General features: G+C 45.6%; 1 protein-coding gene across 1 annotated transcript in view; it reads right to left on the reverse strand.

Annotated features, from left to right (window-relative positions):
- GLRX (glutaredoxin) overlaps positions 1-26,507 on the reverse strand; it is a 127,176-nt gene that overhangs the window by 30,599 nt on the left and 70,070 nt on the right. Inside the window, exon 2 of the mRNA XM_069627652.1 lies at positions 10,460-10,581. Within this exon, the coding sequence (XP_069483753.1) occupies positions 10,468-10,581 (114 nt within the window). The 3' untranslated portion in view covers positions 10,460-10,467. The remainder of the gene's footprint in view (positions 1-10,459; positions 10,582-26,507) is intronic.

Consider the following 26,507-nt stretch of genomic DNA (forward strand, 5'->3'; position numbering starts at 1 on the left):
GCCTGTAGGCATGTTTTTTGTGTTTCTCTTGTTCCCTCCCCTGTCGTAGGGTGCTTTAAAGCGCATTGTGTATGGGCGCTGTATAGATGAACTAGCATTACATATGACTATGCTTTCTATCTACTCTACACCATCTCACAACTAGGGTGTAGCTATAACCCACAAATAATTCGACCTAGCTGCCAACATATGAACACTAGCCCTCATCATTCTAATAAAACGCAGCTATACCCCACGACAAACCAGCCTAGCTGCACACAAAGTGTCTCACAGGCCTAACACAGCCAGAACCCAGTGTTGGTGTCCACCTGCCAGACTGCACACATTGAACCAATATCAATAGCACTACACCTAATGCTAGGATGCAGCTACCAATTACATCAGCTGCACACTTTACTGGTGCACTCAAGCACCCTTCAACACCCTACTCAACTGACCGGGACTGCTGTCCCTGAGGGCGTTCAAACTACCAGCGCTTTGGAGGTCTTACCAATGATATATAGAGCGCTATACAAATGCCAAATAACATAAGCACCATACATAATGTTCAATAAGTAAATAGCACATTTATAGTAGGATTTCCAACCGAAAACGGGTTTACAATTTAGTGTACAAATCATCTGGGGCACTTTCTAAAATGGTAGCCCCACTGCTATTATATATTGGTGTTGGCAAGTTCAACTTTGTACCAAATGGCCGGCAGGCCCATCTGGGTGCAAACCCACCAATGCCAATTTTTAAAACAAAGAACACTGTCTGAAAAATATGATTAAGCAGATCTGACCTTCATGGTGGAACCTGTGTCACTAGAGTACCTACAAATAATGACCTGGGAGTTTTCCCTTAGTAAATGTAAACACAATCTTATAGTGTAAAGAAGATGCTTACTAAGAAGTGCCCCGATCCCTTTTCTGCATTGCAAATAGGTGGGGTAGAATCCAATGTTGAGATATGTGAGGTTTCACAGTGGGGCATAGCCAGAGAAAGTTGCATCTCAATTTCTTTGTAGATAGGTTTACACGGTGGGGTGTAGCAAAGACAATATGCAAAGTTACTGGAAGCCAATGTCCCATAATATAAATACATATTTCTAGTTCTTGTTTGCCTTTTGTGCAGGTAGAGGAGCCCTGTACTACTATTTATCTAATATTCCCACTGAAGCCCCAATAGAACTCCGGGGATATTTCAACCTCCCCAAAATCTCTGGCACATATCAACTTGAACTAGACTCCTGCATCTCGGACCACTCCCACTGTCCATGTCACAATGTTCCCACTCACGCAAATGGGAACACTTGACCTAGCCCGCCTCTCCACCTCACTCCCAGTGACTTATTTCAGAGTTGACCTTTACCATTCAGAAAACTCCATCCTCCATTTTAGAATCGCTTCACCAAGAGACTGCTCTATTCCCTCTACCAAACCAGCATCGCCAAGCATATATTCAAACCAGACTCCTTGCTCCCTACCGAGGGAACCTCTGCTCCAACCTTCTCTGCCTTGCTCCTCACATATTACCTTCACTGAGAAAACCTTTTGAACATTAAGCTAGCTATGCGCTGCCCCTTAAGAATAATGGTGGAGAGGGATAAAGTCCTTGATTAACTCTCCCATCTGAAAACCAACTAACCTATAATCTAGCAGTCATTCTATAGAATCAGCCCTAACTCACATCCCTAACCTCATGACTGCAAACTGTCCCATTTCTGTATTATGATGCATCGCTCTCCTGCCTCTGACCTAGCAATCAATCCCCACTTCAGACCATTGCATCAAGGACATTGCTCTGCACTGGGTTGCCTCATACCATCATCTGTCCAACAGCTTGTGGCAATTGGCACCTCTTATCCAAGCTCCCTCCCACTTTTCTATCCCCCCTCCCCCAAAGACTCCTTCCTGGGTCCACTACTATTTAACCTCTATGCCGCTTTCCTCAGTCAACCACTCTCCAACTTTGAGACAAGTAAAACATTTTCTCATTCACTACTTTTACCCCCAACCTATCTGTTCATACATATTTGCTTGTCTCTACGTTACGTCACTAGATGGAGCTTCATTGTTTCTAGCTTAACTCCTCCAAGACTGAAGTGATTTGCCTTGCATCAAATGCCCTCTTCTACTTCCTTCACCCATCTCTTTTCCACCAGACTTACTCTTTCCCTTCCTTACTTAGGCACCATTACCACTCCAATCTTCTCAGCTCTTTGCACACCTTGAAACACTGCCTCAATGTTGGTTAGCTTTCCCACAAAAAAGAAAAACAGTCCCTCTAAATTCTTACCGTTTTACAAATCCATGAGCTTGCACCCTCCTACTTGGTGTACACTACTCTCCATCTTGCAGCCTCTGCTCTTGTACACTCCCCCAAAGTGTCATTTTCCACCTGTGTCTTGCCCCCAGTTCCGATCCATATATTCCCAAAATCGCCAGTCAGCTCCTCACCACCTCTACTGCTTAAGCTGAAGCACCAGATTCAGGATTGGACCATCGACTTTTGATTTCTTTCTTAAGTGCTTCAAGGCAAAACACCCTATATCCTCAAATATTTTGCACATGAGGAATCAGTTTAACTAGAAAACTCAGGGTTGTGCTCTCAGTTTTGCCATTAATGTGTTATGGGTATCTATTTAGTGCAAATCTAGCCCCAATGTGAGACCAAACAGGGTGGATGTCTGTCAGACTAGGTAATGAAATGTATTGCCCAGACAATGGATTGAGACTACACAACTATGATCTATAGCTTACTTCTGGAATTGTGTGGATGAAGTTAAAAGGAGGCAATTGTTATTCCTTTACTGAAAGATAAGTCCTTGGACCAGCCTATTCTTTGAAGCTTGACACATTTTTCATGATTGCTATATCCAGCTACAATTATGTAACTTATTGAAGCAGAACAGCTTCAGTTGTATTCGGAATCCAGTGGGTTGCTCCATAATAACCAAGCAGGTTTTCATACAAGCATGGGGACAGGTGTTTGTTTTGACTGATTTAAGAATGACGCTGAGGACAGTGCGGCCATTCCAGTATTAGATCTTTCAGTAGCCTTTGACATAGATCAGCAGCATCGTGACTCCTGTAAGAAATCGCGATAGAGGGTATGGCACTACAATGGATTACCTTTTGTTTCCTCTGAGCACACACAAGCTGCGTCTTTGACTTAAGTAATATGCGAGTAGGCAGCTCCACTTTGTGGGCTACTAGAGGGCTCTTTGCTTTCTCTGTTCTTCACCATTGACATCTCTCTATTGGCAGGGTTAGTGAACTTCAACAAAATGTACAAAGATGACCTCCACATCCTGGAAGTTGCGACGCAGATAACCTAATGACGGCAGAAATGGGATTTTGTGATACATATGCATGTAAAGAATTCATGTAATTGTTTTGATTCCTTCTCTAAAGTATCACCAAAACGGACCGATAAAGCTTTATTCAGAATGTAGCCTTAATAGTAATGCATCAGCAGCAGACACTAGATGAGTGTCTAATTTTAAATAAAGCACTTAAGACTATGCAATGCAATTCCTAACTAACGAGTCCGTTATTTATACAATTGTCAAAACATTTTCTTCATTCATGTTGCTGCTTCTAATCACAAATTTGTTGAACATGTGAAGTATCACGTAGAGTAAAGAAATAAAGCTAAAGAAAAAGGGGAAACAGAAAGGAAAGACTATTTAGTTTAAAAAGATAAGATTCAAAGTAATTACATGCATGCAGAGCCATACGGGTGGCATTAGTAATGAAAACCATTGAAATTGGTTAGGAACTCCTACTGAAAAAGGTGTGCATGGAAAAAAGGACCAGCGTATATATTGAGATCCAGTGCTAATGAAAGGGATTACTTTTTCCAATGTATTGGTGGATCAGGGAACATTAGTAACTAGAACATATTTTTTCATTAATGACTGGCTTGGTAAATGGTATCAATTGCAAATTACCTAGTGTAAAAATTGGGGACTAAATAAGTAAGGCAATACCCACAAGTGTTCCAAATAAAATGTCAAAATGGTGTGGTAGCTCCAAATATCTTGTAGTTTGGTCTATGTCTAGTTTGTATAATATGACAAGCAAGAAGGTTAAGTAAATGCAGGAATGTCAAAACATTGTGTAGCTGAACATTAAGATATGGAAAATTTGAGCTGTATAAAAGGAGGTCTTACTAAGAAAGATCAGTAATTTGGTGGATGGAAATAAAAGGGCCAAAATACCATAATAATTAAGATGTACAATACAAAATGAGGGTGTTCCCTTAAGATGTGTAGCTCTGGTCACTAGATGCTACAGCTCTATATAGCTCAAAAGAATACATAGGTGATTAGGACTCTGGACCTCTTGTACAAAAAGAAAACCATAGCCTTTCATAAACATTTGTAAACATTGGTGGAACCATTAAAAATTAACCTAACCAACATTTATCTCCAATGGAGACCTTTGGCAGCAAACCTAAAGGGTAGCCATGGAGCCACAACATGCTCCATCATTGGCCAGCCTATTTATGGGACAATACATAATTACCCCCATCCTTTCTCCATTTGAAAATTGGAGGAAAATATATATCTATGGCCCAGATACATAAATGATATACTGATCATCAATAGATCGTACCCTGGCAGGATTATAAAGGCTTATTAATGCATTAGCAATTTCTACCAGCGACAATAATCTGGAGACAAGGAATTAGTGGTAGCTGAACACGTAGTATATTTGGGTTTAAGACCTTCATCAAAGACAAAACTTACGGGTTACATACAAAAGAAAACTTAAATTATCCACCTTGCATCCCAATGGAAACATCTAAAAGTGCCTTATGGCCGTTCCTCCCTGGTCCCACTCAAACTACTATAAAAGGGAAGATTATTCCTAGCACAAGCGCTGGGCAGCCTGGATGGCATTCTCTTGAAAAGAGCCCTGGGTTTTCCAGGCTGTGTCTTTACTGTGGCTATTAGATATGAGCTAGGGCTTGCGCCCCTAGAAGCTTGGGTCCAATGCAATATGCTGATCTTGTACTCCAAGGTCCTTCAGCCCCAGATGGATTTAAATATATTAGTGAAAGGTGGTGGACACAGAGCACTTAATCATTTCATTTTGAACATGTTGGAGACTACCACAAGCTAATTCATAGCTAACCCTTTAGTGACCAAAAAGAAAATCTGGGAAACTGATTGGATACAAAAAAATATAATCTTTGCTACTTAACTATATAGAAATGTAATTCAAGAAGGTAAAAAAAAGGAAACTTTGCCCCAATATCTATGGAGATTTCCTTGCATCCGAGCATTCAATACCCTTCTAAAATTTCAGTTCAATCGGTTACTTATTGGTGAAATAAGAGAAATGAAATGGTCAAACAAGGAAAATGCTGTGTGTAGATTTCGGAACAGAATGGAAACAGTCAAATGATGGTGCCACATATTGAGAGAATGTACAGGCTTCCATGCAAGAGTTTTTTACTTTAATAACATTGTGCATAATGATTCATTGGCATCAGGGTGGTTCGGGACAAGAGTAAATGCAGGTAATTTAACCTCTCCAACATTAGCTGTAGTTAGATTCTTAGTTTTTAGGTTTGAATTATGTGTTTGGGGAATTTAGATTACGCAGGTATTTTGTCTACGGTTTTAGCAGAAGGAATTAGATACTAGATGATATAATTTTGCATTGGCAATTTGATAAGTGTCAGCTGATGAATTCGATGAGATGTATTGTGAACGTTTTTAAGTATACATTTAAAAAAAGATAGACGTCATCTGGATGGGTCCTCATGAAGAACTAGACCAGCACACCAACAGGAGAGAGAGATAGAGAGATAGATCTTCCATGAAAAAACTTCGGGTGCAGGGGATGAATACAGGCCCTGGCACAAAGCCTTCACAATCTACCAAAAACAGTGTCTACCACGAGACACTCCCATCAATCCACACCATTATCTTTCTTGTAATTTGCACCAGTGCTACCTTGCTAGTTGTGCGAATTACAAGAAAGATAATGGCATCAATTTTCAATCCCAAGGGAGCATGCTTGCATGTATAAGATGGTTGCACGTATTGGCGAAGACTTTAAGGCAATCACTACTTTAATAGGACAGCTACACCAGTGGGTTGAGAATAGCTCTGGGATGCATGACATGATCCTATAAGTACACATGCAGATTTAAAATTTATATAAACTGAATTGTATATCTAAATGCATATGGCAGGGTTAAAGGCCAAGAATTTAAAAAGCAACACTTGTGCTTCCTAAAGATTGGGTTTTTTCAGTTACCCAGACTTCCATCTATAATATAAAACTGCCCTTAGGGTTCTTCTAGAACACATGCAAGATGATATGGGAACGTATTGGGCTTATCACGAGGACATGGCGACTCATCCGAATGGCTACGGGCTCCATTACAGTCAATTACAGTCTGCATATGAAGGCACCCTACCTTAGAGGTACTGTCGGATTGCAGAAAAAAGGAAGCAGGAACACAATAAAGTTATCCTCCTTGAGTTATCCAATTAGTTCATTATATGGAGGCCTTATCGATCTTACTCCACTGGGCTTATGCCATCTGGCTTGATAATGGCCTGGAGAGGACAGGTCAGCTGTTTGTAGACGGTGATTTCAGGAATTATGACGATGCCAGTCTGGCATTTGGAAAGGCACTTTCCCAAAATCCAGATAAACTGGGCAACAGTGCCAAGTTGAATGGAAGATTACAGGAATCCAGTTGACATTGAATCCCCTACAAATACTACTGGGCATCCCTCCCCCGATATACACTGAGGAATACGGATTTCCGAGAATGTGGGAGGCAATCTTTTGGGCGGGTAGAATGGCAATAGCACAGAAATGAAAAGACCATAGGTTGCCAAACATGACAGAATGGTAAAGCAAATTGACGGATACCTTCACTACGGATAAATGAAGCGGGACAACCAGCAACGCGTTTTCACGCGAGCAAGGTGCCCGGCTGCTACTACTTTAGCTTACACAACAGGTAAGACTCCCCCTGTGGGGGAGTTTGAACTCTAGCCGATAGAACAATTTGTACATAATATTTGTTAGAATTTGAACATACATTGGTTATCGTTTATATCACCAGGAAGTTAAAGAAGTTATATTAAACATGCAACAGCTAACACAAACAAGCATGCTTGAGTGAAGAGAAATTGGATAAATTACCAATAAGGAAGCACAGTAAATCAGGCCAAAGATTTAAAGCAACGTTTTACACAGGTACCCTTTTTGTAATATGTATAGTAGAGCTGACTAAGCATAATTCAAAATATATGATTAGTTCTTTTGTTAATGTAAAGTTATGCAAATACCTTAGTTAATTTTTCTTTTTTCTTTTTTCTTTATTATTAACAGTTCCTGATGAAGGTCTATCATTGACCGAAATGCATTGAACGATATAACGTTTGCCCAAGGCCTCAGAAAGATGTAAATGGTTGAATAAAAATATTTTTACTATAAATTCATCGGAATTATCAGTACTCTTTCAAGAATTATTGAAGAAATTAAATACTCTTTAAAAAGAAATTTAGTGGGATACCCACACGAGTCCTTCCAGCATACTGGTGATAATTAACCAGTCAACATTATATTAGTATTTTCTACCTCCCTAAGCAACGGGGAGGAATCTGGCAACAGGACTAAATATCTTACCAAGTACAGACCACCTTATCAATTAATAAGTAGTGCCCACTCTTTTCTTTATTTGGACAGTCTACAATATTAACCCAACATGTGGTAGACCCAGAGCACAAATTAGGGGTATGACCAGATACTCTGCCAAGTACAATAATGAGTCTCTAGTGTTTGGGTTCCTTCGGTTATATAGAGAGGTTGAAGTCCCCAAGGAAGATGTTGGTCACGTGAGTGACTGAAGGTGTAGACGGTAAGTCTATAATCTCATGTAGGAAGGTCCCATATCTGTGAGGTGGTTTGTAGAGGAGGTGGAAAATGGCAGCGTGCTTGTGTGAAAGGGGATTAGGAAATGTTGTATACAAAACACAAGACCTCAAAGTGATTGGGAAACACACGTTCCAAGTCAGGTGTTCTCTCTAAGCCTTATGGTTCTATCGTTTTGCAAAGATTCTAATGTTTAACCAGTATTTTGATTGATGTACTCAGGCTTAAACATTCAGGTCATTAGTTACAAAAAAATAACTGCACATGGGCATATAAAATGAAATGCTCCATTCTAAAATAGGTAACACTTAAATTCTGGAAAGACATTCCATACACACTCCATGAAAAGTACAAATGTTCCATCTGGCTACTTTTATACCCTCAAACGACTAGTCCAAGTTTTTATGTTCAACTATAAATTCAGTCGCCTATGTGCACCTCCTTATCCAGTGGCAGAGACAGCATTTCCTGCAGGGACCCTGGCATTGTAAGGGATCCAAGTGCAGTGTGAAGCAGGTGAATAGTTTAGTGGTGGGACGCTGACATTTCCTAATCAGTAGGATTGACTGAGCAAACCGAGAGAGTACTAACTAGTGCAGGAAGACTCTGGTATGGGGGTTCTCTCCCCTCACCCCTCCTCTCGGGAGAAAATGTTTTAAATAATGTGCTAGACTGGTGCATTTAGCTTCACAATTAAAAACAAAAAAGGGGTTAATAGCCACATACCTTTAAAATTAGGTCTGAGGTATAAATAAAAACAATAATTAAATGCTAAATCAGCAGCAGTACACAGGAGCATTACATTTTCATGCCTGTTTTCACAATACCTTTCAGCATTGCAAGTCACTTTCATGAACCTGCGGCCAGCTTACCTATGCCCATAATGGTCATTGTAAAATCACTTTCAAGAAGCTGCCGGCTTAAACTGCCAGTAAGATAGCTTGACAAACTGGCATGAATGATTCAGGGTCGGCAGTAGCAGGTCAAAGTTCTCATGGCAGGGGCATTAACATATCCCAGTTAAAATGAGCGATCCAGCCCCAATTGCTGTACAGGTGGTAGGGAGGTTCTGTTTAAATGGTGTGTTGAAATGGCGAACTTGACAGCACAATGAGAAAAATGGGTTAAAAGCCACACAATGTACAACTAGTTCACTAAGATAACATTAAAAGATACAGCAAAAAGCCAGGTGAACAACACTTCAGAGAATTTTACATTTTCATTATGCCCGCGACCACCACAAATGGCAGCCTTGTGGGGGTACACTTGCAGAGGCCTGGGGTATGACTACCACCACTGATCTCGCCTGGCTCCACCTCTGCTCCCATAACTCACCCTTAACAAGTACAGCCTTCCAGACAATTCTTCAACCAGGCAATTTATGGGGGGTGCTGGAGAAAAAGGGGGGGATACAAATCCTAAAGAATCAATTCCTTCACCATCTCCAAGTGGAAACTGGAGGGATCCTTAAACACACTGGGCCTCAGTACGAGTTGTGGAGGTAGCCATGCACTTGCTAAGGGCATGGCTGCCTCCAAATTCGTGCCCGTGGTCCCTGAATGGGGAAATACCGGGCCATTCCGACTATGGAGGGCCCGGTATTTCCCCATTCATGGAACCCAGACCATTCCCATTCGAGCCCCCACAGGGCTCAATGGGGATGGGGAGCATGCCAACAACGGGCCCGTTAATGACGGGCCCGTTGTTAGCATGCTGGTTCCCCTCGCGGGACCTGCAAAGGACGTCTGGTCTGACCAGACGTCCAGAGCGGGTCCCGCGAGGGGACCTCGTAATGAGGCATTACAGGGTTAACGGCACCAGCACCTATACCGGCACCGTTAACCCCTTACCGCCTCACTTGTAATGAGGCCCACTGCCTCAAATGCATTTGCATTAATGGAAAAGTCTCAAAATACCACAAAGGCAGAAAATGGCACTACTACACTAGGTGAGCCATTTTCTGTGCCAGCTCTAAGCTGCAGAACTCAATGCGATTCAGAGCATCCTGCACCACAACACGAAGTCAATCCATTTGGCATTGCAGCTCTGTTCTACTTTTGCTCAGTCAGACTATTGGACTCAGCATTACCAACTAATGCAATTTTGGGTAGGCCTTTGCTATAAAGACATTCCTGTGAAACCTGCAACATTCTACAAAAAAATACACATGTGAATGCTCCGATTGGCGTGGTCTTTTGCTGAAAATTTCTGGAGTCTTCAGTAGGCCTGGAGACGCAAGCTACTCCTCATGATGAGGCCCAACAAGGCCAAAACATGTCTGTGGATGCTTGTGGTCTCGTGCAGAAGGGATGTGACCAAGCAGTTCAGGCTGGACTGCCCCTTATGGGGTGGGACAAAGCCCGATTTGCATATGGTCTTTCCCCTTCTGTAAAGGCTTGGCAGGCTGAAAAACAATAGTCTTGAGGGTTGCTGAGAGCTGTGCCCATGGTTAGGATTTATTCAAAACCTTACAGCCATCAACTTTTGGATTTTCAGCAGTCTTAAACGGAGGCATTGTAATTAAACCATAAGTGCTAGGAATGCAGAATTGCCTCCATACCTACCTCTGCGTTCACTGCAGGGCTCCTATTGCTTGTATCATAGGCTCGAGCTTCCCGCTGTTATCAAGTGCAGTCACATCCGAGCATCCACCAACGCACTTGTCTCCCAAGAAAATGCGAGGAACCTACACAAAAAAAAAAAGATGGAACATGCTTATTGGCGTGCAAATCATTTTAGCGCCCTTGAGCAAACGTTACAGTGATTTTCTACCAGTAAAGTACGCGCATCAGAAATTGTGACCAACATGGAAGAGATGAGGTATGGTTCGATGAAAAACTGCTGGTGCTTAAAACTCCATCTGCATTTCTTTTAAAAATATGAACCTACAACAACTATTACCTGTGGCGGCAATAGACCAATCGGTCATGCTGATGTAAGGCTTTAAAAGGATGTAGGTCTTAGCTTCCCCCGGCATTCACTTATTCATTACAGGGGGAGACCCGTTGGACCCCTACTATTTAACCATCTATTCTACCGCCATGCATTACAGGGGGAGACCCGTTGGACCCCTACTATTTAACCATCTATTCTACCGCCATGCCACCCCTTGACCCCAAGCCAAACCTTTAGCGTACCTTACCGACATACATTGCCACCTTCACAATGCGAAGGAGCAGGCGAAGTAAAGGCATGGAGAAGTAAAGGCATGGAGAAGTAAAGGCATGGAGAAGTAAAGGCATGGAGAAGTAAAGGCATGGAGAAGTAAAGGCATGGAGAAGTAAAGGCATGGAGAAGTAAAGGCATGGCAAAGTCAGTGTCTGGTGAAGTTAAGGTGGACTAAGTGTTGGGTATCTTTTCTAGACAAAGTAAGGGGTGGATATCCTTTAATAAAAAGGGTTATAGATGCCGCGATTACCCCAAGGAAAACAAACCCGCACCAAAAATATGACCCTTTGCCCACGATAGAAAAGGGTTGTTAAATCGCCATTTCACCAGCCATATTCGTTCATACACATCACCTTGAATAACCAGACCTCTAGAAATTATTACTCACCGCACCGCCCCACCACCCCACCACCACCACCACCAAAGGCTCTCTGCTCAAGTTTGCTCTTTAAATATTCTTTGGAACCCTCCCACAATGCTCAACCAATTTAATATGTCGACATCATTCCACCATTTTACAATCTACATGTCTAGGACAGCCCAACTATGAGGATTGCCACGTTTGTCCTCTCTTTTATACATCGCAAATGATCGAATCACCTGAAGGTTTTCCCTTCTGCCTGCATTTGTTTATCGTGTAGGGAACATGTGCAATTAAGCTTCCGCGGTAGGCGGGGGGGTAAGGGAGGGGAAGGATCTGAAAGGAAGCTGAACGGAGCTGGAGCAGCATCGGGCAGCTCAGGCTAAGAGCATTGCCAGCAAAAAAAGCAACCTTTCCAGTCCTCCATTCTCATCCTTCTGGATCTCTCGGCTGCTTTTGCCACAGTGATCACACTATTTTTCTCTCCAGTTTTTTTTTTTTTTTTTTTTTTTAGTTTTTCTGGGTCGGTTCTTCGTAAGTAATTCAAATCACATCTTTCCAATGGTTCCTACTGTCTCCTGGTGACCATCGCACCTCATCTCAGCCTCCTCTTTGGTGTTCCACAGGGTTTTGTCCTTGACCCCCCCCCCCTTTTACGCTCCACTCTTGATGCTCATTCATCAGCTCTTAATCTTTCCTATCATTTCTATGCTGAGGACACCCAAATCTTTTCTCCATCCCCCCACCAAGCACACGGTCTCGTCCAATCTTTCTACTGTTGAGGCCTGGATGGTTTCCCATTTTCTCACCTGAAACCCTCTAAAACTGAGGTTCTCTCACCTCACCCACCTCCCCTACACGTCTACACACCAGCATTTATTTTTCAATGTCCCTTCTTTCCCTTTCCTCTGCTCGAAATTGAAGGGTCATCTGCAAACCTTCGCTCTCTCTCCATCTCTCTGGTACAGCTTGCTCTGCTTGTTGCCATCTCTAACCTTCGATGTGCCTACCCTTTTGTTTTCTCGGCTTAACTACGGTTCTGTGGCCAACCTTCCTCTTATCCAACCTCCCCTACACTCAGTCTCCATATCTGCTATCCGCTTACACTTTAAAACTCTTACTTTTCACTTCATTACTTTCCTTTGATTTTTTTCATCTTTTTCACTTTCTCAGTGTCACTGCATGGTCTTGCCATGGCATATCTTTGCTCCTCTAACCCCCCCCACCCCCATGCTTCTTCTCGCTTGCGTTCCCCTTGCTCCTTCGCTCCTCATACGCTTTCCATTTTTTCTTTTGGGCTCAACTAAAGGCTGCCTGCTTAAAACAATGCATTATGAGACTCTGCCGCACAGATTATTTTTGGTTGCTTAGCGGGATCTCAATTGGTCCAGTTTGCATCCCGTCTGCATATCGTGAATACACCTTTTGGCCTCCATTTGCAAATACATCTCTCTCAGTACATAAATAATTCAGTGAATAAATCAGCATCCTACTGTAAATAAATAATTTTTTTAAAAAAAAAAGAATCACCCCTGCCGGGCATCAGGGCTAGCTCTGAACTATACTTTAGGGTTTCAGTGCCGGCTGACTGCTTCCTTTGTTCTGCCACTACACAATTCCAGCCACTCACCCATTCAACCTCATTGCGTGATCTATTATTGTTGGTAAACAATGAAGACCCCCCTCAAGGTGAGACTGACTTTATGCTCATATTCTCTAAGGAGTCATCACAAACTAAAGTCTGTGGCACTTTAAATGTGCATTTGCTGGCAAGACAGACCTCTTTAAATAGCGACAACCCATAACTGGCACATTGTATCGTGCTTTCATATCCGAGTCCAGCAGCTAATATGCTTGTGGAACAATGCAGTTTAAAGGTGGGGCTCACGTTATGCACCCTTAATGGTAAACCCAAGCAAATCACCAATTGGCGTTTGCATTAGGAAACATCTGAATTATGATCACCTCACAGCCGTCTCAAAAAAGGTGACCAAACACCCTTTTGAAATGGGCACACAGGCATTAGCCAACCCTAAAATAAAATCACCAATGAGCGTGGGGTAGAGGGGGGGGCGGGATGAATAGAAGCAATGTAAAATACTGGTTGCTTTGCAATAAAGAATTTCGGGAAAAGGACTACAAATGTTTGCATTTGTTAAGTTAGTCTGTGATAGCGATTCAAGCCTGCAACCCTTGTAAGCACCTTGCACACACACGGTGCTGCGCATGTAATTTATGGTAACCTAAAACAACTAGTCCCGCATACTCTATGGACAGCCTCAGCTTTTCAGCGGGAGGTGTTTGCTCTCATGCCCAGGGGCGTAGGAGACCCATAACATCTGGGGGAGGGGGACAGGGGACACCTTGGGACTTTGCTTTTTTTTTTGTCAAAGAACTCGATAAGTAAGAGGTACAAAATTGGGAGATCTAAATCAGGAGGCCAAACGTATGATACAAAAAAAAAAAAGAACCGATGGAGCAGTAGGCTACCTGCACACCTCAACCATTAAACAGGAACACACGCTGCCATAACATGCAGCCCACTCTCACACGCGTGCACTGCATGCTTTCAAATTGTGGACTGGCTAGCTTTCCTTGGGTGGAGGTATAATCTGTAATACGGAAGGAAGCAGGCTTGCAACATGCAGATTGCCCTTCCATCATGCCCCTCCACTACAAAGATGAAGGGCCTGATTGTGCACTGAGTGGTCGTGATTGGTTCTCTCCGCCTACTACAGCTGTGTCAGAATCCCCCCCCACCATGAGGAAACAAGGCAAGAATGAAGGCGACCACCCACTGCATCAAAAACCGATATCTAAAGATGAAACGCGCCCATTAGCACGTCATTGTATTCCCCATGGTTACACACTGGATGGAGTGCTGCCATATGTTCAGCTCGTGCAGAATCCTAGTAAACCTGGGGCCGAATTACAGAAACCTTGCAGCAGCCCAAGTGCAGGGTTCCCAAGATATGTTACCAAGTACTAAAAGTTCCCTAGTGCAAACAACCTATCATTTCCATGCCCTACTTTTTACACCCAAATGCCAATGCCACGCAAAATGGGTCTTGCACAAGTGCAAAATTCAGTAACCAGGGGCCCAGGCTGGACTGCCCTTGCAAATAAAGGCTTGGTAACATGAAGTGGATTTGGCTATATGTGTTAAGGATGTTGTCAAAGCATCTTCTCAGTTACTACTGAATCAGTGATGGATAACTTGCCCCCACCCCGAAGTGACATCACAAGAAGCGATGGAACACAACCTTTCAACCCTTGCCAAAACGGGAAGTGGCATCACAAACATTGTCTGAGTACACTACGAAAAATAGGGTAACAACATCAGTGTAATGTGATATACATTTCATACAAGAACGGATCACCATATGTATCGATAATATCAGCGCGTATAGGCCCATATTACCAAATTACTGTGAATGCAGGAAGACGTCCAAGGCCAAATATGTGTTATTATACAGCACTTATGATTAAGCGCTCTATATAGAACAAATATACATACAATATCACCCAACCTGTGTGGGTACTCATTTATCAACCTCAGCCGGCTGAAAGGCTGAGTTGACCTTACTGGGAGTCACAGTCACACACACACAGACACACACAGTCACACACACACAGTCACACCCCCCCCCCCCCTACGTGCTGCTGGCCACAGCCCATGAGCCTCAAAAATAAATAAAAAGCAAGGGAGTCCACAGTGGTAGCAAGGGAGACCTCAGGGGTGCGCAGTTCTGACCCCTGGCCCTAAATGACATCCATGCTATGCTCAGCTGTGTGCACTATGCTTCTCGAGACCCCACACACCTTCTCTCAAACGCCTCCTGCATTATCTGCATAGCCTCGAGAGCAGAATTAGAGAGGGGGGCAGGCCCTGCACCACTCCTCTCTCTGTGCTGGTCGATGCAGTTCTACTGTCCCACCTGCCTGGTGTTGTGTGGGGGTCTAGTTGTTGTGGGCGACGTGAGCGTCATGACTGCGTCATGGCGCTCGCGTGCCCCGTTAATAAAAGGGGCTCTGCTTGCGCTGCAAAGGCAGAGCAGCAGAGCCCCAGGAAGTGGCAACTCGTGTCTGTGATTCCTGTGTGCTTGGGGCCTGCCACGTGGTCGCGGCCTTGTGTGTGCGGTACGGCCCGAGTGATCTCGGAGCCGTGACCGCTGTGGAACCTGGGGGTGACACCCCCACTCATTGTGTCCGACGCCCGGGGATACCGGGCACGACAGGCTGCATCCCTGTCTGCGGCGCGCCGGCTGCCTACCGACGTGTCTACTGCCGCTGGGTGATCCCGGCTGTCTTGGAGGGCTGCCCCGGAGACCGGAGGCAGCCCCCATAACACTGGCGACGAGGAAGTCGCGCCCGCCAGCTGGTGCGTGCGGTGTCGTGGGCCCACGCGCACGGCTGCATTCGGCGGCCGTGCAAGGACGCACGAAGCGGCCATTTTCAGTTAGGAGGCGGGGCCTGGGGCTCCGACCCGCAGGAACGTATTTTATCTTCGGAGAGGCCCTCCTTTAATGAGGAGGTGGGGCCTGGCACTCCGACACGCGGCGACGCCCGCCGAACACCCGGGCTGCCACGGGTGAAAGTTGCCTTCAAAAAAAAAAAAAAAAAAAAAAACACACGAGATGATATGAGGTGAGCGTTTCTGTGTGTGCTCGCAGGGAAGAAAGAGGAGACGGGGCCTGGAGTACTCGCCCACGGATCGTGGGGAATACCTCGTCAACAGCCGGCATTTTCCCAGACACCGACGGGGAGGAGTGAAGGGACCGGGAGGAAGGCTCGCCATGCCCGGGCCCCAGCGGTGAACTGTCCGCTCAAACAAAAAGGGGACAACAACATCTCCGCAGGCCGCAGTAGTGCCACGCCCGAGGGTTGCGGCTCCGTTGGGAGTGCTCGTGCGCCCGCGCCCAGTGACGGCTACCTGAGCCTGGCATCTGCAAGTGCCCACCAACACGGGTGAGTGGCGGATGACGTCCTCACCTTCCCACAGCATGTCGGACGATGAAGGGGTATGTAGGGGTCAGCTGGCCCCGATACCCCAGTTCGATGTCCTTGGTGCGCCGGCCAGCCTGGGGGCCCGGTGGGTGTCCTGGGTGGAGAACCTGGAGCTGTACTTCGAAGCTATGGAAATCAAAGAGGCCGCCAAGCGCCCGACACTTCTATACTCTGCCGGGCAGGCTGTCCAGAGACTGTTCAAGACACTAAGGCCCCAAGATAAATCTTACGGTGCAGCCGTCACAGCCCTGAACGAATACTTCAGACCCATGGTCAACAAGGACTATGAGAGATTCAGGATGAGGTGTGCGAAGCAGGAGGAAGGGGAAAGCCTTGATGCATTCCATGGGAAGCTGCGGGGCATTGCACTGGGCTGTGACCTGGGGAACTTTGAGGAGGATGAGATCCGGGCGCAAATCATTTATGGCTGCAGTTCCACCAAATTGCGCAAGCAGGTTCTGAGGGACCCAGCGCTGACCCTAGATAGAGTACTGGAGCTCGGCCGGGCCCAGGAACTAGCGGAGGCACGGGCCTCGGTCATGGACTCCTCCAGAAACCAGCTAAAGATGGAGGTTTCCACGCAGCGAGTGAAGATGGAGGAGGTGGCGGCCGTCAGTAGGTGGCCAGGAGGAAGATTGATGAGGAGGGGAGATTGGCCGAAGAGAGACCCCAATGCCGCAATATGCCAACAGTGTGGGTGGGATCTGCCTCACCCGCAGGACTGCCCGGCGATGGGACAAATCTGTGGAAGGTGCGGGAAGGGAGACCACTTCGCACGAGTGTGCCTCGCTCCAGCCCCGGCCGGCATGATGGGGGCGTCAGGGGGGAGTGAGGTGAAGGGGAGAAAGACGCCCAAAGTGGCGGCGGTCCAGGTGGTGGAGAGTCCCCGAGCAGGACCATATGAGGTGGTGGATGAATACGAGGAAAATGTATTCTTCTTGTCCTGCAGTGACGCCGAGGGCCAGTTTGATCCCGGAATCGACTGAGTGGGAGGACCCCATCATGGGGCCCCATGGTGTGGGGACTGGAGCACACCTGTGTTTGTTTTGCAGTGTTAAAAGAAATATGTGTGGGCTGGAATAGTTGTTAGCTGGTGCGCGGACTGGAATGCACCAAATGTTTGCAGTGGGTTGTTGTTTTGTTTGCTTATAATAAAGGAGGGATGTTGTGTGGGGGTCTAGTTGTTGTGGGCGACGTGAGCGTCATGACTGCGTCATGGCGCTCGCGTGCCCCGTTAATAAAAGGGGCTCTGCTTGCGCTGCAAAGGCAGAGCAGCAGAGCCCCAGGAAGTGGCAACTAGTGTCTGTGATTCCTGTGTGCTTGGGGCCTGCCACGTGGTCGCGGCCTTGTGTGTGCGGTACGGCCCGAGTGATCTCGGAGCCGTGACCGCTGTGGAACCTGGGGGTGACACCCCCACTCATTGTGTCCGACGCCCGGGGATACCGGGCACGACAGGCTGCATCCCTGTCTGCGGCGCGCCGGCTGCCTACCGACGTGTCTACTGCCGCTGGGTGATCCCGGCTGTCTTGGAGGGCTGCCCCGGAGACCGGAGGCAGCCCCCATAACACCTGGGTGAGCAGGGAATTCCATCTGAAAAATTGAGTGAGGTGTCAGTCTTAGTTCTATTAACATTGTTCATAGATGCTGCCACTGCATCCTGTGCTCTGTTACTGCTGGTGGTTGGGGCGGGGGGGTTGTTATCAATGTATACCTTCAGGGTGCTTCTGTGTATGTTTCTTGTATGATTGGGCCAATGTGAACGTGTTATACAGGTTGCACCTGTGCGCAAATATGTGCCGAATATAACATGCATATATACATGCAGGGTCACTGTGCCCAAACAATACCCGAGAGCTCACTGAAAGGTATTCACAGATTGCAGTGCGAGCGGTGCGGTGGCCCTTTCTGCAACCAGAGCGGGCCCTATTTACTAAAGTCCCACAAGGACGCAGGGGACCCACCCGATGGCAGCTGCGTGCGCCCCTAGACGCAGCTTTTCCAGCAAATGAGCATTCAGCCATGTGTCCGCTGCAGTCCCGAATGCATGGCACATACCCAGTACCCGCTTTTATCTACACGTGGGGTTGGCAGAGGTAGCAACACATCTACATTCTAATCTGCCAACCTTTCCAACGTGTGCAACTCACAATGGAAGATTAGAGAACCACCAGGCAAAATGGCTAAAAATGTACCACTTGCAGTGTGTACGGCAGGTCTGAAGGGAGGCTGGGGGCTGTACACAGAGCCTTCTGTGAAGTGCCTTTCGAAACAAAATGAAATTTCAAAATGTCTCCCAGTGCATTGTTAACAGTCAATTTTTGATAAATTCACTATGAAACATGGAAGTTTTTGTCCAGCTTATTAATATTACATAAATGCACGTGTATTGGGGCGCAGTGAGTGTTGAATGCCACTGACATGCACATGCTTCAATTCTGACGCCACCCCTGACTTGGCAGAACTGAAAGGGGTGCTGTGCACCCACCGATGGGTGATGCGGCTTGCAATTGCTCCGTGTATTCTTTTTCGGCCGTGTGAGCACTGCCCTAGAAAGGCAGGCCCGGGGTAGAGAATATTACTCTGTCGAGCACAGGTGCTGTAATGTGAACATGGAGACAGGCAGCCGCACCCCATGCAGGAAAACGCAGCGCCAAGACGTGTGTCCGTTCAGGGCACCGTATACAAGCATTCGCAAGGCCAGCCACAGACAGGGGAGGGGGGGGGGGGGGAGCACTTTGACTTACATTGATAGCTGATAAGTGATGTCTCTCTCTCGTCGAGTCTCGGACTCCAGGCCGAGTCGCCATCGCCTCGCAGGAGCAGTCTGTCGGTTTGGAGAGTCAGACTCCCAGGAGAAGCCGAGCACGCATTGCTGCCTGCTGCTAGTGGCTTCTTCTGGAAGGGAGGAGGCTGCACAGCAGTGCACTTGGCTCCTGCAGTATGTTCCCGGGGCCCGGTGGAGGGGGAACGCTCCAAATGCACAAGAGTTCATCTTGTTGGAACTTTTAACAAGAATCTTTACAACCGGCGCGGCACTGCTGCTGAGCTGAACTGCGTGAAAACTTCAGAGTCTGAAGTTTGCATGCATCATTGCACATGCAGAGACAGACACAAACTGGGGGAAACTGGTGGGATGAATGCCATTGTATTCCCCCCCCCTCCCCCCAACTAAAATTGGGGGGGGGCTGTTGACACCCCCCCCTTGCCCCCTCCAGTCCTACACCCATGCGCATGCCCGAAGGAAAACCGCAGTTAATTTCCCTGCATGCATCCCTTTACAGCTTTTTCTATAGTAAGCTAGCACACATTTTCCTGAGTGCAAGTCAAGCGCCTGGAATCATGCACAAGACACATGCCTACTAATAGGGGACTGAGGGATCGCCGGCAGTTTCTGCGAGCCTGTCCAGTCCTCCTAATGCCCAGTGTGTAGGGCTTCCCCAAAATCTTACGGGAGCCACTCGGCACAAATAGGAACACGAGGGCGAACGCTTGAGGGTAAATGTCATACGTGCAATGAGTAGGGAGTCCAGCATCAGGGTGCAATACAATTAAGAAAGAAATGTAGGTGATGGAATAGTAGTGTACTGCGATCTTGGCATTGGGCTATTCAACTGGATCTTCGCTCTGTGCACGGTGGAAAGACACCATTGCATCACGGGTGCAAGAGGTTCAGGGATTAAAGCACGCACACACGAAGCAGAGGAGAGGTATTTAAGGTGCGTTTAATATGGGAGACACATTCCCTTGGACACTTGATGCATTGTGTAGTAGCATCATGCATTAATCATGGGGAAAACTAAAACCTAAAACCATACTAATTTTGCTCAACTGATTTCTATATTGGTTTATATATGGGCAGGTTAGTTTGTTATGCAGGTTGTGTAATTTTCAAAGCATTGCCACGCCACAAAACAAAGATTTATTTTAACTCCTAAAACTCCAAATGTATTAAATGTTTATATGATGGAAAGCAGAGAAGATATGTGGTCAAGTGCTTAACACGCAGAGTCCAGACCCCGGTTTAACTGCTTACCGGGGGTGCATCATCACGGTCATATAATATACTCTCACAGTCTCTTATCAGGAGTCCCTCTATGCGATTCACTTCACAGCATAGAATATGTATTGTCCAGTAAACCATGAGTGAGACTTCAAGAGTTGCTCCCTATATAAGTCGCTGTCGCACTATATATAGCCTACATCCATAGGAAATCCGGAAATTCTATTGCCAAATAATTTTGACTTGCATTACAGATTTGACTGATATTTTCCAAAGGTTTTGTCCCGGCCTACCCAAGACTGGAATTTTGGGAAAGATGTGTTAGAAAAAACAAATGTTATTGATAAAAAAAAAAACTGTTTTTGGCCTACTCCCGTTCATGAGAAATGTCCTCTGCTGGACAGAATTACACCAAAAGAGAAACAACTTGGGCACGAAGCGTTGACTCGATTTCTGGGACAGGTCTGGGGTAAACCCATCCAGGAGTTTTAAAAATATTCGCCGGAGAAAGGGGTGCGAGCCTGCACCCAAGCAAATGGCTACATCTGCCATGGTGCTTTGCAGCAAGCAGAGATGCGGAGAGGCTTTTCATAAATGAAAAAGCAGTCATGTTCCCAAAATTCTATTGCTAATAACTTGCTTGCTGGATGGATTTGGATGAAATATTCAAAACAATGTTTGTCAAGGTCACCCATTAACTGCAAACGTTGGGAACAATACATTATAAAATGAAAGTTATAAAGAAAACAAAACAAAACAGCAGTTTTCAGCAGATTAATTTTCCCATAGAGAGACCGTGCAGTTTTTGAACAGCCGTAGCGTGAAAACTACTGGGCAGATAGGGCAAAACCATTGCTGTAATTTGCTTGACTGGTTTGGGGCAGTGGTGGCTGCTTACTTAGGGCGGGAGCACTGTCCCCATTAAGGGAGTGTGCAGAGAAAACAGCGCGTTCACTTAGGTTCTGCAGTTTTTTTGTTAGGAGCAGCGCTTTATAGTGTATACTGCATGGAGCTAGTAGCTCCACGCACTTTACGGAACAGATTATAGGAGGCTGGCGGGGCACTGGAGGGGTGGCCCTGCCAGCATTATTATGTGTGCAAACAGCAGTGTCACCATAGGATCTGATCTCAGCATAGCAACAGAAAGTAACTGAATGTTCATTGGCCGTTTGCCACCCAATGGCATAGGTTTGTTTTATTTGCTTATAGACGGCACCAAACCCAGGGGTATCTGAGCACTTTTCTTAGGCGCATAGCTACAATAATGTAGCTAATATACAAAGTTTAGGAAAATAATAAAAGCAGAGGATACAGGATACAATAAAATACAAGATACAATTATATACAGAGTCTGCAGAATAATACAGGCATAAATACTATACAAGAGAGTAGTAAATGTACAGGAATAGCAGGTTCAGAGCATAAGGGTCTCGGAGGCCTGTGGGGGATGCATAGCTAAGCTATGGGGAAGATCGGTGAGGATGCCGAGTCCTGGTCAATATTGTGTACCATGGTCCTTTGTTGGGCTGCATGAACAACTAGGTTTTTACTTTGTTCTGGAAGGAGAGGAACAAAGATTTGGACCTTAATGTTGGGAGTAGCTTGTTCGCACTCTTACCAGCGAGCACCGGAAAGCTAGAGTCACCTGCTTTATTGAGCTTGAATTTCGGGAGGATGAGGCTGTGGGAGTGGTTGGATCTAGTAGGTCTGGTCGGTTCCTTTCTAGAGAGCTTGTCCATCAAGTATTTTCGGGGCTGAATTGTTGAGGCACTTATGTGTGATCATGAGAGTTCTGAAGGTGACCCCGTCTTGGATAGGGAGCCAATTGGTATTTCGTCGGGTTTGTGAGATGTGGCTTGAGCGCGGTATGTTAAGAGCAGATCTGAGGGCATTATTTTGTAGGACTTGTAACTTGGAGGTTTTTCTGGCTAGTGCCCAGGTAGACAGTGTTACAATAATCCAATTTGGAAAGTATGAATGCTCTTGCGAGGGTGATCCAGCTATCGGAGGTCAGGAAGGGCCTGCAGGCGTTTATAAGTTTTGAAGTGTAGGCTGTTGAGGAGGTGGCGTTAATTTGCTTTTGGAATGTTAGAGCAGAGTCAAGATAGAAGCCTAAGGTTTTTGCTTCCTTGTCAACCTTGATAAGGTTGCCGTCAATATTGAAAAACATATTTAGGGCCTAACTTGTTGAGTCTTAATTTGGATCCAATGAGGAGAAGCTCGGTGTTGTCGTTTAGACAGAGGCCATGATTGGCCATCCACGCTTGTATTTTGCTGTAGATTTCATTTAGGAGGGTGGTGTCCGATTGGTAGTCACCTGACAGAGTGATGAGTATTTGCATATCATCCACATAATTTGTGTATGATATGCCTAGCTCGTCAAGGTGCTCAAACAGGAGCCTGGTGAATATATTGTAGAGGGTAGGGGATATACAGGAGCCCTGAGGGGCTCCACATGTGATGGGAGATGGGATGGCTGACGCAGTAGTGGAGAAAACACTCATGGATCTGTCTGCCAGGAAGGAGTTGACCCATGCTGTAGCTTTAGAGAAGGCGGCGGCTGTGGAAGTGAGGGGTGGTTGGTTAGGATATTATGGTCAACCAAGTGGAACGCTGCCAACAAGTAAAGTAGCAAGAGTAGGGCCGGCTTTCCGTTGTCCATTGCCTCATCCATTTGTATTTTCAGATCCAAGAGGGCTGTTTGTCCCACGTCTTGATTTGAATCCAGATTGTCTGAGGCCTAGGAGGTTATTGGACTCAAGGTGATTTTGAATCTGGATATATGCAGCCTACTCTAAGATTTTTTAGGAAGTACGGCACGGTGGTGATAGGCCTGAAGTTGGTGGGGATGTTAGGATCTAGGTTAGGTTTCTTGATCAGGGGCATAACTCAGATTTTTGGGCATGGTACAGGAGGCAAAGCACGCGTTTATGAAGAAAGTGATAAAAAGTGACATTCATGAGTGTAGGTGGGGTTAGGTGATGGGCGCACGAGTGAGGTGCCGTCACATGCCACCTTCTCACTTCGTGCTGGACAGTTTGCAGTGTGGAAGAGCCAGAGAACCTGAAAGAGGGCCCAAGGGTACAACCTTGCCAACTCCAGTAAGTTTAATGTGAAGAAGACGATTGACGGTGTGCCTGCAGTATGGCCTTCATTCCCCAGGGCAGCCTGACCTGGATGCCTCCCCTGGGGAATGCTGCAGTCACGACCTAGATTTTGACTCTCTCCATATCCTTCCAAGACAGTCATGTGATAAGCCAACATGGTTGGAGGGAGACGGAGAGGGGCGAACCCACAGTACTAGTATCTGCTAATGTCAAGTCAAGACCAGGGACGGTTTGTCATATAAACTTAAAGATATGAGAAAACAAAAAGCGTCCTTTGATATTAGCAGGGACTAGGATGTCATGAGGTGAAAGCCAAAATGACAACGCGAGCATCATTTGTTTTAACACGAGTCGCATGTGGAAAATATTTGAAGCTGAAGTTAAGGTGCATGACAAATTATTGCTGCAGCATCAGGTCAAGCACCTCAATGAATCACCAACTCCAGGGCAAGGCATACCCTCTATTGGTTAAACTGTTTAACCAATCAGGCCTGGGTTCTGCCCTACCCCTTAAACTTCAACTCTTATTTAGGGTCAAACTCCTCCAGTGCACTGAACGAGGCTGCACAGCCTCCTGATGCCAAGCTAGCTTTGTATCTTGTAAATGCGCTGAGGTTAGACTTTCCTCTGGCAGAAAGGTCCCCCGAGTACAAGGGGATCTCCGAGGTTGGCTGACAATCTCCTTAAACGTTAACTAAATCTACCCCATCACGCTGGTAAACCCTTACAACACATCTCACTGAAACCAGTACAACTGCATCAGATCCCTCCAAAATTAGGCTGAAAGATAACTGGACTAGTATGCATACCTTAAAACAGTGTCCAAATTCAACCATTGAAATGGTACACAGCATTCTGGCTATTAGTGTTATTTAAACTACAGACAATGTGTTAGATCATGTAACCCAAGTTTATTAAATACACTGCAGTTTCCAGTAACTAATATCCATTTGGACAACCAGCGGTGAGTGCTCGTCTTGTCTAACCGTTCTATTTTTTTAAAAAATATATATGTTTTGAACATGGATAAAGTGATGCCTTTCTGCTCCCTGTGCGCTTTTCTTTTTCCCGTTTATTCATTGGCGATCCCAGAGCTGTAATATAGAAATGTCAGACGTGGGAAGAATTGTACACCCGCGGTTCTTCAGCCAATGATGTTACCACAAAGTTAACATATGTCACATGCCTTAGTTCTCCAACAGAATATCCCTTTTTATAGTGCTAGCGCTGTATGGTGGAGAAATCCCCCTTCTAAGTTCTGTAAGGATGGATGTCAATGGTACTCAATAACAGTCATTTTATCAACCATGGAAAGATGAAGGGTTCCAACACGTGACTGCAAGTTGCATGCCTATGTCCGAGGTGAGCGCTTAACTCACAAAACTCTCTTACCTACTGATGTACGAAGCAGAACTGCTTCACTTTACCCTTTGCATGCATTGTTTAAAACATTTAGAGCATGCCGTTTTCTGTATACAGTGATCGGATGCTTCGGACAGCCGCACATTTCTAATGGCCAGTGACAGCGGCTCTTTAATCAGTGGTAGCAGAGGCACTGCCAGGGTTAACAGCAACCAACCCCTGCTACCTCATACCCCAATTGCCGTCTAGGATTTTGGAAACAAGCATGGTGATTTTGACGATATCGTGCTTGTTTTGGCACTAGGTTGATGGTAATATTGGAAACAATTTTAGGGACATTATTTTGGCCCTCCGATATTTTTTAAACACAGGTTCAGCCGTTGCAGCTGCAAATAGCTGGTGTCATTCGGGTGGCTTTCATTTTGTTTATAGCTATAGGGAGGTTTTAGTGGCCATTTAGGAGAGACATTCACTAGGATTTTAAGGACAAAGCTACTGCAATATGAAGAGTGGTTATGCCTTTACAGCAATGTTATGCTCATTAGCACATTTCCGCACGTGTGAACTGGTAAGTACTTGGGACAACCCAGTGTGATAATGCGAGTGAAATTGAAGCTGCTTTGACAATGTAATTTCGCCCAACATGGTGGACTCATTTTGGCTATCTAGAATGCATCCTATTTTGAAAAAAACTCTGTTGTAACAATTTTAAAACAAGCATTGGCAATGTCAACAGTGTTGGCTTGTGTGTAGATTTGGGTAATGTATTTGCCAGGCAAAGCAATGATTGTACTAACTGTCTATTAATGGTAGCAGCATGCACATGATGCACATGCTTGGGAATACGGTAGCAGTGCCTTGCAACTGCCCAATAACTATACACAAGCTGACACTGTTGGCTTTGGTACCAATTCTTAACAGGACTTGATGATTACTGCTTAAAAATCAATTGGCTAAAGCCAGACCTGGTTAAGACATGTGTATCACACCAGTAGCGTCTTTACCGCACCAATTACACACTTAGCTCTCAGCAGACTGCTTTGAAAAAACCCTGGCAGGGGCTTGGAGTGCACATTTTGATTTTAAGGCTTGATAAAGTAAGCTCAACGAGATCCCAGGATGGTGTGTTTTGGGAAGAGAAGGGCAGGAAGTGGGTGGGAATGCCGTAGGGATTTGCACGACTATGGGAAGTCAATGGGTGAGCAAATAGCCAAACAATAGGTGCAAGCATTGTGTCCCTCATACGGTATCCCTCCCTAGTTGTACTCAAACGCATTACCTTCAGCTCCTAGATGGCGTAGCCAAAACTAAAAATGGTGTCCTTGTTCTTTTTTTGGGGAAATGATCCAAAAACAAAAATTGTACATTTTGGAAGACATTATTCCCCAGATCCGCCCCCACACCCTCTGCACATCCCTTTATGTGGCATCACATGGGTTCGCTCGCTTAGAAATTTGCCCAGAGAAATGCACGCCTCACCACCTTTCAAACGCAACAGCCTCCACTGGTTTGGGGGTGAATCCATTCAGTAGTTTTAAAAATATTCGACAGAATGGGGTGCCCCTGATCAGCCCAGGTGCTTTGCAGCCGAGGCTTTCCAGAAATAA

The sequence above is a fragment of the Ambystoma mexicanum genome, chromosome 6p, assembly GCF_040938575.1.
Source record: "Ambystoma mexicanum isolate Mex_15411 chromosome 6p, UKY_AmexF1_1, whole genome shotgun sequence".
NCBI classification, from domain to species: Eukaryota; Metazoa; Chordata; class Amphibia; order Caudata; family Ambystomatidae; genus Ambystoma; species Ambystoma mexicanum.